General features: G+C 35.1%; 1 protein-coding gene across 1 annotated transcript; it reads right to left on the bottom strand.

Moving 5' to 3' along the window:
- Positions 1-8,940: 8,940 nt before the first annotated feature.
- On the bottom strand, positions 8,941-9,525 carry LOC132560136 (zinc finger protein interacting with ribonucleoprotein K-like). The gene has a single exon (XM_060224788.1). It carries the CDS (start codon positions 9,523-9,525, stop codon positions 8,941-8,943), a length of 585 nt encoding a protein of 194 aa, XP_060080771.1.
- Positions 9,526-14,132: the final 4,607 nt, after the last annotated feature.

Below are 14,132 nucleotides of genomic sequence, written 5' to 3'. Positions count from 1 at the left end.
TCATGTGTGTATACAATGTATTTTTGTATAGTTACTTAGTGTAAACAATGTATTATTGTATATATGGTATAGCAATCTCATGTGTGTATAAAATGTATTATTGTGTATATGGTGTAGCAATCTCATGTGTGTATACAATGTATTATTGTATATATGGTATAGCAATCTCATGTGTGTATAAAATGTATTATTGTGTATATGGTATAGCAATCTCATGTGTGTATACAATGTATTATGGTGTATATGGTGTAGCAATCTCATGTGTGTATACAATGTATTATTGTATATATGGTATAGCAATCTCATGTGTGTATACAATGTATTATTGAATATGTGGTATAGTTACTTAGTATATACAGTGTATTATTGTATATATAGTATAGTTACTTAATGTGTCGATATTTATCATGCGAATGTGTTAATATACGCTGATGATGAGGAGGCTGTGTAAGCTTTAGAATTACGGAGTACTAATGAAATATGTTGCATGACGTGAGGTTTATGTACTAGCCTCCGTTATATTAAAACGAAAACGTTATATTATTGTACCGATATTACCATTCAAACTGTCAATTCTTTATCAGTAGTAATGATCAACATCTGTTTTATCTCTAAATTGACTCCATATCATTTAGGTATCGTGACAAGACTTCGCTAGCCTCTCAATATACGTAAAATCCACATAAAAAGACACTGACGTCTAATGGAATCGTGGAATCATAGGCCTTGTCGAGTTTTCTCCTTCCTGTAAATGGTCCTCAACTTTGAAGTTGCTGACATTTATATCCACCTTTTTCCAGAAGGGCCCAGTGAAATTTGGGAAAGCGATGGTCCTGACATAACATAGATGTTCTTACTCTTGCTGAAACGTTGTGCTGTTTAACATAAAGAACGAGGTGCTCATGATGGTCACAAGTTCTGTACGCCCATTGTTCGATATCCAGCCCTACACCATGACGTTTGCTCAGCGCCTTAAACGATCGAGTAGTTACTAGAAGGCGAACTAATAACGTTCACCACGTCTATAACAATGTCGGGTTCTGCCACCTGAACGATAGAGTTGACATTAATATTCGACCTAAATTAGGAACTGTTACCACGGACAACTATCATTAAGTTGTCGTACTTATACCAAGAAACAGTGGGCACGACGTCAGCCTCTATCGATAGAAATCAATAACAACATGGCGCACCAACACGTAGACCATGCACCAGTACCAACAAAGAAAGAGAACGACAAGAAAGCAAGGGTATGAACTTTAAATTTAACAGGTGGGTACTATTACCTTTTTGACCACCATACAGCTAATCCATTGTCAAGAAAAGTTATTCATTCAAATAGTTTAGCACTACCCTTTCACTATCCATAAATCCAAGGAAATACCAACATGTCAACACAATCATCATCCAAACGCATATTCAATTAAACAAGGGCAACATATGAACAAATAAGATTTACATGGAAACATCTGAAAGAGTACAAAGAGAGTAAGACCATATCTTCCAGAAGAGTAAGCGTCTTATCCTTCATCGACAACACCCACGATGTAAATCTTCGCCAACCTAAGTTAGTGACGACGGGTTCTCAAGTGGGAACAAGGTATACAAGAACTGGACCAATATGGAAATTTATATTCAGCTTATCAACGTTTATTGTTGAAAGAAAATACCTATATCTTAACAGAATCTTTATATAAAATTTTATGAAACGATGACGAATATGAAGGTTTAAAGGAATACCACTGAAAAGAAAATAAGACTGTGTGGTCTGGAATGGTAAGCGTCTTCTGCTTCATCGAAAACGCGTTTCAAGCAAGTCCCAAAGAAAGTGATTGTCTTTACTTCATCAGACATGACATTTCAACCACTTTATCACTATCTAACTGATCGATGCTTACAAATATGGTTTACAAAGATAACCAGCAAATCGTTAAATCGATACTGATTTAGCTTGTTTGCAGGGATACACGACGAACCTTTCATTCAGCTTGAGAGCAGAAGGAATTCAAGTTTACAAGCATTGAACAATTTATGTAAACAAAACGTACGCGCTTCACTTGTCCCGAAAATGTCACCAAACTCCAAGCGTTATAATACCATGTATACAAGTATGTTGAATGTCATAAATTAAATATTCATCAGCAATACAACAAACACGTGCACAAAGTATCCATGTCAATTAATCAATAAATCATGTCCCTTGAGCATGTTTTTTTTTAAACATTTTTTAACATGATTTTATATCAATACTTTTTTTCAAAAAAGTGATATCAATCTATGCTGTATAAAATGGTACTAATTTATGTAACGGTTGTGGTCAGACTATCGGCTGTGCGTGCCTCGAATTGAAACGTCGAGGACATATTGTTTTTTGTGCTGTCTGCTGTATAGTTTGTCTGTTGTCAGTTTTAACCTTGCCCACAACTATTGCACCGTATGAGGTAGGACTGTCATATTTGGCATGTGTGTTCCTTGTGACAAGACCTTTCCAGTGGTAATTTTTACCATTTAATTTGAATTTTGTTGCAACTTGGATCACAGTGTTTCATAAACATATCTTGTTCGATGATTTATTGATCAAAATAAACACGACTGATACAATTTCCTTTTCAGTTTACGTTATATAGGAGCATTGGAGTATACATTTCAAAATTACTTCGGGATTGTTTTATCATTTTCTCCACGAGTTGCTATTTAAGGAACTAATTGCTAGTTCCATAAAATCGGAAGGATAGTCAATACCCCAAAAGTGGATTGATTTAAGATCTGGTTGGAAATGGATTCCTTTCGTCAAAATTGCTATTCATTCTTGGCAATAAAATACTGACACGAAGCCTACAATAAAAGGACGTCAAGTTAAGAACAAATCGTGCCAGTTTGGCATGCCTTTGGTATTTGTTTTATGGCTTTTTAACACATATTGCTAATGCTAACAAACTAAATAATTGTTTGGCAATGTAATGGATATTTGTTGTAGGATAACGACACCTTGTACTAAATATTTATTGCTTACATTGATATTTCAACAAATTGGATATGTTTAATTTAGAGTGTTGCCACTTTTCTGTTCTCAATTTGGGATGTTCTTGGAGCATAATAACAAATTTGTGTTTTTAGAATGAGATTAACATAGGTATGCCTTACTTTCGGTAGGTATGATTATAATAACTGTTACGTTTTCTGATAGTGTCATTCCCTGCATCCGGCACCAAGACGTCAATTAGATTTGATATTAAAAAAACATTTCTGAGTTTCTAAAGATGCACATTAAAGTCTTTTCATTAGTAATATAATGTCACAGTGATATTTCCGTGTGTACAAGTTTTTAATTAGCAAGGTTTACGATACCATGAAGCAAAAAAGGCGAACATTTCAGGCTATATTTGTCCTTTAAATACTTCTTCGTTAAAAGCAACATAAATTTCCTTTATACTCTTATGTACCCGTTATATTATGAATTGTCAATGTATCATCCTTACGAAGACGATATTGTAATGATTTTGATACTAATTTATAACAACATTTATCTGAACACAGAGCTAACAAGAACCACTGACATTATTTCCTCATGGTCTTTTAGATGTTATTGTTTATAATAAAAAACGAAATCCATCAACTCATTTTCCGGTCGAATATCCGTGTCTATTTGCGTTAGGGCATTTGTTTTACCAAAAGATTATTCAGCCGTACTAAGACCGTGAAAGCCAATGGACATGATTTTGACTGCCGATGGTAACTCCGTCTCTGAGGTGTTGTAAACATAAAAAAAATCCTTACATTATGCCGCAACACAGCGAATAAATCCTTATCGAAGTCCAAACTGATCGGAGTGGGTTGTCTTGGTATTGCGCTTTCGAAAGTCCTGATATTTTAGCTAAGATATATGCATTTGATGGAAATGAAATTATACATTTAAAAGGAGATGTAGCGAAGTCGATTCGAATTCATATTTAAACGTAGAAGAAGCAAAACAATTATATGTCAAGAAGAAAAAAGAGGACGAGCCAACGTGAAATTATATCTTAAGAAGGAGAGGGGGTTGAGACAATATAAAAACATATCTCAAGGAGAGTAAGCTTTGTCAAAATGACGGTATATCTTAAGAAGGACAGAAGGTCAAGTCAATTCGACATTATTTCTTTAGAAGGAGAGCAGGTCATGTCAGTTTTAATCTATATCTTATGAAAGAAAGGCAACTAAGTCAATATAAAAATATACCTGAAGGAGAGGAAGCCGAGTCAATATGAAGTTAGATAGGCCAAGTTAATATGATAATTTATCTTAAGATGGAGAAAGTCTATTTCAAGAAAGACGAGAGGCCAAGTCAATTTGATATTACTTCTGAAGAAAAAAAGGAAGTCAACAATATTTTTCTTATCTTTAGAGGAAGGAGAGGTCAAGTCAATTGGAATTTGTATCTTCAGAAACAGAGTAAGCCAATGTCAATGTGAAATTATATGTCAGGAAGAGGAGGCCAAGCCAGTATGGAATGTTCATATTTTAAAAAGAAGAGAATGCCGAGTCAAATTGAAATTACTTCTCTCTAGAATTAGACGAAGCCAATGCAATCGTTTTTTTACCAACTCTATTAGGTCTCTGATTTTTCTATTTTATATATCTCTATGATTGAATAAATGTACTCACTGTGAGATCCGTCTCCAAGCTATTACACGTGTCGCGTGCATCCTCGAACCACTTACTATAGGTGCTATAGTTTTACTACCGTGATGTTTAGTCTTTTCTGATAGCAATCAGGAAAAACAATGACCTGTTGATGACAGCAAATTTCTAATACTACAACGAAGTGTATTATTTATCGTGTCTTTTCCATGTTGGTAAATTGTGTAAGTCAAGTCACGTACTTATATTCACACATTCCTGTGTATATTCGCTGGTTCAGATACGATGGTAGGAAAACGGAAGACACACGCTTCCAGAGCAAGTTTCTATGAAGATAACACTAGGAAGCGCGTATAAAAAGAAAGACAAACAAGTGAATAACACCTATAATACGAGAGCTCGAAAACTTTAAAATCATTCTTACATTCATTTTATATTATTGCACCTCGGACTAGAATGCATTGATCTGATTGGACGTTGCTTGCCCCCTATAAATCTATAGGGGGCAGCTGAATATATAGGGGGCAATGGCCGCCATCCATTATCTCTGAAAGGCGTCACTTCGTAATTTCAAATCACAGATTGGCGATATTCACATTCTGTTCCGTGTCGGAATATTGGCTAGAGTGAATCCTAGAAGTTGCTATTATCTAGTACGAGTTGTTTCCCCTACACGAAGCACCTATTTGACTCGGATCAAAAATGGCTGGGCGGTTCGGGCAGACGACAGCTGCAGACAAGGAAAAAAAACGCCTGGCACTTAACGCTGATAAGACGTTAAAAGCTAATAAGTTGGCCGCTAAAGTGTTCAAAGATTATTTGGTGGAAAAGCAGCAAAACCCAGATTTTGAAGATTACGATGTAGTCCGACTGGACGAATGTCTTGGCCATTTTTACATGGATGCCAGGAAATGTGATGGGACGTATTATATATATATTTATGTGGGTCCTTGGTGCAATAAATTCGTTATGTAGTTTGCTAGTGACCCCCTACAGGGCTTCGCCCTCACCCCCTACCAATCTGACTGAACCCCTTCGCCCTCACCCCCTACCAATCTGACTGAACCCCTTTATTCCTGTAGGGGGTCACTAGCAAACTACATAACTAATAATATACCCAATAATCATTATGGATAAGGACACGTACAGGATCTGACGAGGTGATCAAAACCCAAAGACGAGGCTAAAATTGTTTGTGATCAAGGAGACCTCGAAACAGAGATCATAGGAGTCTAGTTTGAAGAAAATACTCTTAAAAATTGACCAGGGGAACTGTTTTCGGATATTAATAATATTTCAAACTGCAAAATATCCGTTAAAATCTTGTTATACGGTACCGCAAGAGAGCTCACATATAAATTCAGTGAACACAATAGTCGTTGATTCCATTCTATCGTTCCTATAGCGGGGTAGCGATACAGTATATTAATAGTTTATTATCGAATATTTTGATAAGTATTATGATATACATGGGTAAATAAATCAACAGATTATCGATAATCACATGGGCTTGGCCACTTTATCGATGATATTGTCTGAGGTTAAACCACAGCTCTAGATAAACAAAATATATTTTACTGAAGAAGACGCTTACCCTGCCGGAACAATTGACCTTATTGTGGTTCTGAAATAACCATACATGCATGAAAATTACTGAATTTATTGAATAATGGAGCATGTGCACGCTCTAGATTTTGACAGTTTTTGACCACGTTCAATTTTCCTTAGTCGCCTCATCTTCAAACTTTAGGTCTTTAGGGCACGAAATAGAAGAATCGTTTGGCTCTAATGTATACAACATACATGTCACAGATCCCAATATCTCGACATTCGAGTAAGATGTCGACAAATGACAAACTCGCAACATCCGGTTTCGAGAAAAGCTGAATGATGAAAATTATTGGAAATTTTTGGGTTGCCATAGTGATCTCACTGAGAAATATTGTTCGTTATGAAGCAAGCTGGATGTGCTTGAGTTCGTTAGTTTGTTTGATGATTCCGTTTATATATATATATATATATGATTCTCATAAGCGAATGTAACATTACTTATTTGGATTGACCAAGGTTTGTATGAAGTATGTCGTCGATAAAGCCGTAGATGTTTAAACTTCCGGAATAAGAGTAATGAAATCAGATCAAATCATACCAGGTCCATCGTCATGGTGAATGTCGAACCCAGGAGAATAGTTTACCTACCGTCATAGCATTTATCTGTAATGATGTGTAAATACCACAGGAAAATCTTAAATAACTATAGAACAATGCCATCACAATAGAACTTTATTCTGACATCAAACATGATTAACAATGTAACAACAGATTTAACTAGTTTACATTGGAACACCTAAATACAAATAATCAAAATAGACACGAAATAAAATGTTTACAATTGCAAGATTAAGAGAACAACTCAGTAAATTGATGTTCGTAAACAACCTCACAAATGTATCATCTTTTACAGATCTGTAACAGCCGAGAAAAATGTATCGGATCTTTTACAGATCTGTAACAGCCGAGAAATATGTATCGGATCTTTTACAGATCTGTAACAGTCGAGAAATATGTATCTGATCTTTTACAGATCTGTAACAGCTGAGAAATATGTATCTGATCTTTTACAGATCTGTAACAGCCGAGAAATATGTATCTGATCTTTTACAGATCTGTAACAGCCGAGAAATATGTATCTGATCTTTTACAGATCTGTAACAGCCGAGAAATATGTATCTGATCTTTTACAGATCTGTAACAGCCGAGAAATATGTATCGGATCTTTTACAGATCTGTAACAGCTGAGACATATGTATCTGATCTTTTACAGATCTGTAACAGCTGAGAAATATGTATCTGATCTTTTACAGATCTGTAACAGCCGAGAAATATGTATCGGATCTTTTACAGATCTGTAACAGCCGAGAAATATATATCTGATCTTTTACAGATCTGTAACAGCTGAGACATATGTATCTGATCTTTTACAGATCTGTAACAGCTGAGAAATATGTATCTGATCTTTTACAGATCTGTAACAGCTAAGAAATATGTATCTGATCTTTTACAGATCTGTAACAGCCGAGAAATATGTATCTGATCTTTTACAGATCTGTAACAGCTGAGAAATATGTATCTGATCTTTTACAGATCTGTAACAGCCGAGAAATATGTATCGGATCTTTTACAGATCTGTAACAGCCGAGAAATATATATCTGATCTTTTACAGATCTGTAACAGCTGAGACATATGTATCTGATCTTTTACAGATCTGTAACAGCTGAGACATATGTATCTGATCTTTTACAGATCTGTAACAGCTGAGAAATATGTATCTGATATTTACAGATCTGTAACAGCTGAGAAATATGTATCGGATCTTTTACAGATCTGTAACAGCTGAGACATATGTATCTGATCTTTTACAGATCTGTAAGTGTTGAGAAATATGTATCTGATCTTTTACAGATCTGTAAGTGCTGAGACATATGTATCTGATCTTTTACAGATCTGTAAGTGCTGAGAAATATTGTGAATCAGGTACATAATGACCCCAGTATATTCACAACGAAAATAAGAACGAGAAAAGTACAATAAAGCTTAACTAAGAGAATCACCCTTCTAACAAACAAAAAGCACTGATTCAACCTATTAATTGTGATATGCAATTTTATCCATGGAGTAATTATATTACAATAGAATTGTGTCGTGGAGAAACATTATTTCCTGGCAGTAAATTGATAACTCCAGAAAAGTGAGGAAGTAGGAATGTAATTTTCTCAGAATAAACATGATAAAGATTAAGTGATTTAAATCAACAAAAGTCAAAATTATGTCAACACCATAGTAACTAGTTTTGATCTTCATGATCAACATCAAAGATATCAGAAATCAATGACATCTACAAAAAGAAAGCTTACTTGGCGAAAACCTTAAACATACTCAAATATTTATCAATAAGCGCGCTGATAAATGGTGCATCCACAGTATATGTCATAAGACACGCTCTACAGTAACTGTAACTAGCAATATCAAAACTATCCGAAGTGTTTCAAAACGAGAAAGAAAATGTATGCACTTGTGTTTCATTATTGTGTAATAAATTGGCTCCATGTTTTCATCAAATAATTAATTCTAATCAAGGTATTATCTGTAATCAAATTAATGATGACTGTTCATATGTCTGATTTGAAAAAAATATCTATCATTTAATTTTAAGTGAAAGTGTGGGAAATCATAAAATACATTTGTGGTTTTTATCGTACAAATGTAAATCCCAAGAAAGACACTATGGTGATTGATACTTCCGTCCTACTTTGCACACTTTAGGGTGGCTTAGGTTTGCGCGGGCTACAGAATGTGAGTACTCGTGCGTGCTGTAGCATATTGTGGTCGTTCAAAGCATCGTCCGAAGGGAACACCGCTCCGCACAGTTCACACTTGACCACTTGACCACCATGCCGTAATCGCACGTGAGCTAGAAGCCGACACGGTTCTGTAAAGCGAGATGGACAATGGTTACAATAGATGAAATCCCCGTTATGTATTCGTTGGTGGCGCTGCATTCTGTATTTGACCTGGGTTTTATATTCACACTGGTCACACTCGTACATTTGTCCTGGTCTATATACTGTAGTACCACGTAACATTCCCCGGTTCTTCATTTTACCTCGTTTGGGACCTGGTTTTGCTCCCCTGAATTGTCTTCCTGAAAATAAGCGAAAGAAAATATTATGAAATATCTTCCTACTCAGACTTTCACTTTCACCAACCATTGAAGTACTCCATTGTGACAATGTCATCCAATATAACTTTTTATGATTGCTAATGTCAACAGATTTAGTTTTCTTTTGACACGCGGCTGCATGTACAATGACATCACTTAATTGCTTGGCATATTCATAATACATCATGGCTCCTTGTGAAGAATGTGATGCAATGTTAGGCGCTCTAGTTTTGTGCACACGACATACAACATGATGATATCTTCAGACCGCCTATTTCAATTACCAAGAATATAAAATTGGGAAATTTAAGAAATGATTACCGTTTAAGTATTGAGCTGACTGAGAAACAATTCAGATATCGGATAAAATCTAACTTAGTGGAGCTGTTCGCAAAACGCACCACCCAACAGCAACTTACAAATATGAAAAGATACTAATGGGACAACATATGAGAAGTAACGAACAGCTGTTTCTCGCTTCTCGTTAGTGATGTTAGAGACCTACAGCATGGAAACACTGAAGATGAAACAAGAAAATTAATATCGGCGTAAAAAATGTGAATATATTGATAGACAGGAACATTACTCACTAATTCAACCAATTTAGTAGTTTGTCAATATATTGGATCATGCAAAAAGAACATCAAGTACATGTACATCTGCTGAACAGCGAAAACAATCTTATGAACTCAAACGTGGTATAATAGACTATGGCAAATCCGAGAGATTTAAGTCCACCAGCTGAGTCTATCCCTACAATCATATTGTACTCGACACAAAACTCGATGGTACCTATAAAAGCAATTTTAGCATGGTATACTGACGTGTTTTAGCGATAATCGTATTAAAGACTTCATCACGCTGAAATGATATGACTGAGATAATTGTAATTTCTGTTTTTTGTATATATAGCATGATTGAGGATGCGCTAATAAGCGATTGCGTTAATTTACCAAAAAATCAAACATTAAACTTTGATCTAAATTCAATTTACAGTACAACATACTGAACTTGGAGTTGAAACATGTTGCAATATATAGCGAGAATTAATATTTTGCAAATGAAAAAAAGCAAATATTTCAGTATCTTAATAAACGGTGAAGGATAGAAGGAAGATTGAAGCCCTGAGAAGTGGCGATAGCCAGTAATCTGAACGTTTTCTATGATACATTGTTATTGTTGCTGGGTGATTCCAAGGGTATCAAATGCATTCTGAGTCGTACTAATAAAGTCTTCAGACTCTTTACATTGAGAACTTTCAAAACTGTCTTCCGCAAAAAGTTTTCAATATTAAAACTTCACCATAACTACCCTGTTATTTATGTCCTAGTAACCATATCAAAATTACTTGACACAGCTGAATAACTGCAGGTTACCAAGGTTTTATTTGTGATATCCAACTTTGATGTTTGGGGTATGGAATAATCGGCCCGTCTATGTGGATTTCCTGGGGTAAGATCACGCGCACGCTTTCATCCGAATCAATAAAAATACATGTCTATAAATTGATGTCAGGCAAACAACAAAACACAACCACAACATGACCTTGGCTACAGTGTTAACAGATCATTACATTAATTTACGTTTCATACGAGTTTTATCTACTCGAACATTTCTTTCCAGCTCACTTAAACAAACTTGAAATTAAAACTTGTTTATTTATAATATTATTATTATATTTATAATCGCACAGTTCACTATTGTTTACTACAAATAATAGCCACATTTCATTGTATGGATTCCTCTTCGTCCTGATTAAAAACCGACGAATACCCACGGGCAAATCCTCTAGAATTCTGTGGCATAGTCTTGACAGAATATTGAAATGATTTTACGTGTATGCAAATCTCCAAACCGACTACATCATATATCAAGGTGAACGTCCCAAGGCAAAGGCAAATATCCCAAATGAGATGTGAAAGCAAAGTAGAAGAGAAATTGGAATAGTGCAATATAATACAATGACATCAAATTGACACCTTTTTTTTATTACACGCTCGTATGTTACATGTAGTGAAATGACGTAGAGATTTTCCGGCTTTACTTCCTATTTCCTGGTTCAAATCTTGCCGATTAGTCATACATCCATGTTATTGGTAACAAATAACCACTGGTACAGGAAATAAACAGCAATAGCCAATATCATTGTGTTACTGATGAATTCCATGAAGTGTATGTAAACTTTCGTCACACATTTTTAGAAATGTCCCTCATATGGTGAAACCCGGAAAAAATACTTGACAATGCAAGTGACTACGTATCATAATAGGATGATGCAAAGAATTTTTAATGTCAAATATATAATTCAACTCCTTGTAGGAATAACAAAAATGTTCTTTAATGGCACTGAAAAATATATTTGATATGAGCTTTTTACTATCTTGGATTGCTATATTTTAGAGTGGTAATGATGTAAGTGTGTTTTTGAATGCAAGAGCATGTGCATGTTGAGACATCTTGTGGTCATTCAAAGCATCGTCAGAAGGGAAGACGGCCCCACACAAGTCACATTTGAGAACTTGACCACCATGTCGTGACCGTACATGAGCCAAAAGCCGACAAGGTTCTGTAAATCTTGAAGGACACGACGCACAGTAGAAGAAATCCTCGTTGTGAATCCTCTGATGACGTCTCATCCGGTATTTGAGCTGGGTTTTGTAGTCACAACGGTCACATTCGTACTTCGGTTTATCTATAGTTGCACAATGCGATATCCTTTGGTACTTTATTTTGCCTCGTCTTGCGGGACCCCTCTCTCCTACACCTGGAAATCAAATAAATTTTACACTACAAAACATTGAAATGTAATCAAGGATATCTTTAAAAGTTAAGTTATCAAAACACGGTCTCTGATATAATTTCTAATCAAAGAAAATTCACAGCAAATCACCTGGAAAAGCCACGAACCATCACCAGGACAAACAGTCTATTAACAATCGACCGTAAAGACCCACTAGTGGTGAATCAACTATATGTTAACAACAGTCGAGACCAGGTTCCATTGATGAAGTATTTGTACCGAAGTGAACGTCACTGTCATACCAAATCTAAATATCGATATGTTTACAAGGGAAAATCCTGTTGAAAAAGGTGGAGAAAAGAGCAAGAAGAAAATACCACCATAAACTACGTCATAATCCAAACTCAAGTTCAATCAAACTAAGGCAAAAACAAAAAGAATGATTTACACAGAGAATCCTGAAAAAATGAGAAATGGTATGCATCTTCTGTTCATCGAAAACAATGATATGTTAATCTTGGTCAATTAAAGCAAGTAATGTAACGTTTCTAAATGACAAGGTATACAACGACGGAACCATAAGGCAAACAACCAGGCAGATTTATATGTTATATACTAAAGCGTAAAATGAACATGTCTAGCAAATATTGTATACGCCTCTTAAGTTCTGGTGTAAATTAAGATTTTAACACGAGGTGAATGTAAAAGTAAACAGGCCTCGAAACTAAAAAACTATCCTTTGTACTTTAATTTCCTGCTTCCGTTAAGATTTTTAAACACTTATATAACTTCCATTTAGATAATCGAGATTGCTGCCAAATACTTGCTTATCAAAACATCGACACTGTTTGCTAAACCGTACATTAATGAACAATATATCTGTGACGGATTATCAAGCAGAAAAAACATTTAAAGTCGAGAAAATGCAATGAAATTGAAAATTTATGCAGAATCTTGTTACAATGGGCCCAATTATAAGTTACTAAATAAAATGATGACTTAACCTTAATTAAAATAATTATGTCACGAAACATCGAAGTTTAATTACTTAAAAGTGCCATTTTGATATGGGTACAGATGTCACTCATTTGCGAAAAATAACTGCTATGTCAAAGCAAACGGACGCATAAAAACAAAAACCATATTATAACGGTACTGTCATTCTGGAAAGCCGAGAAAAGGAAAATGTTTTCAAAATATTCAATTCTTTTTTAGCATTAAGCATCGTTAGAAGCTATCAATATCAAGCAGAAGGTCATCGTGCTTAAATACAATAAACTAGAACGATTTGATATCCAAGACCGTGAACTTAATGCAAAATATATTTCGACTGCATATTTTGGAAAACCGATAAACCAAACGGAGGACTACTGTGTTTGTCAAATGGATTTTTTTGGTGTTTTATCGGAAATGCCAGTGTACATGGTTTTGTTACTAATGTAACTGGTATTGTTTTGACATGTTAATTTTTTAAAATTTTTCTGGGAAGAGGAATGGATTGCCTACATCAACAAAACAACTCATTCCAAGTGTCTTATCGATTGCGGTAATCAAACTGTGAATTGTAACAAACAAAAGGCTTTAACTCATCTCGACAAAATCATTTAACAACTTTATTCTATTTGATCGATGGTGGTACACAACATTACGCGAGTTCAGGTTACTCTTTTTCTAGAAAGGTAAAACCTGGCACGAGAGTTGCATGAACAATCATATGTGGGAATTTGTTCCTATTGTATATCTTATATGTCTAAGTACTATGTTTGAATCAGTACTTGGTATTAGTTTTATCACATTTTTGCTGAAATTCGGTAATTTCTAAAAGATAAAGTGATTTATATGGCAATTTCATGGGTAGCAAATGTTCGAAACGTTCCAGCAATTTTGTCTTCCTTTTTTCGCCGTTTGGTTTTCCAAGTACCAAAACGTCTATGATGTCAAAATAAGGCACCGCTTTCCATATCTTGTCCATGCCAGAAAGTTATTGTGCAAATCTGTATCATGATTATACATAAAATGAAAAGCCTGGATTTCAAACTTTATTGCCGTGA

Source organism: Ylistrum balloti, unplaced genomic scaffold (genome assembly GCF_031769215.1).
Source record: "Ylistrum balloti isolate Yb309-2 unplaced genomic scaffold, AGI_CSIRO_Ybal_v1 Utg369666, whole genome shotgun sequence".
Classification (NCBI taxonomy): Eukaryota; Metazoa; Mollusca; class Bivalvia; order Pectinida; family Pectinidae; genus Ylistrum; species Ylistrum balloti.
Note: the sequence above shows the minus strand (reverse complement) of the source record. Positions and strands in the feature narration are given on the sequence as shown.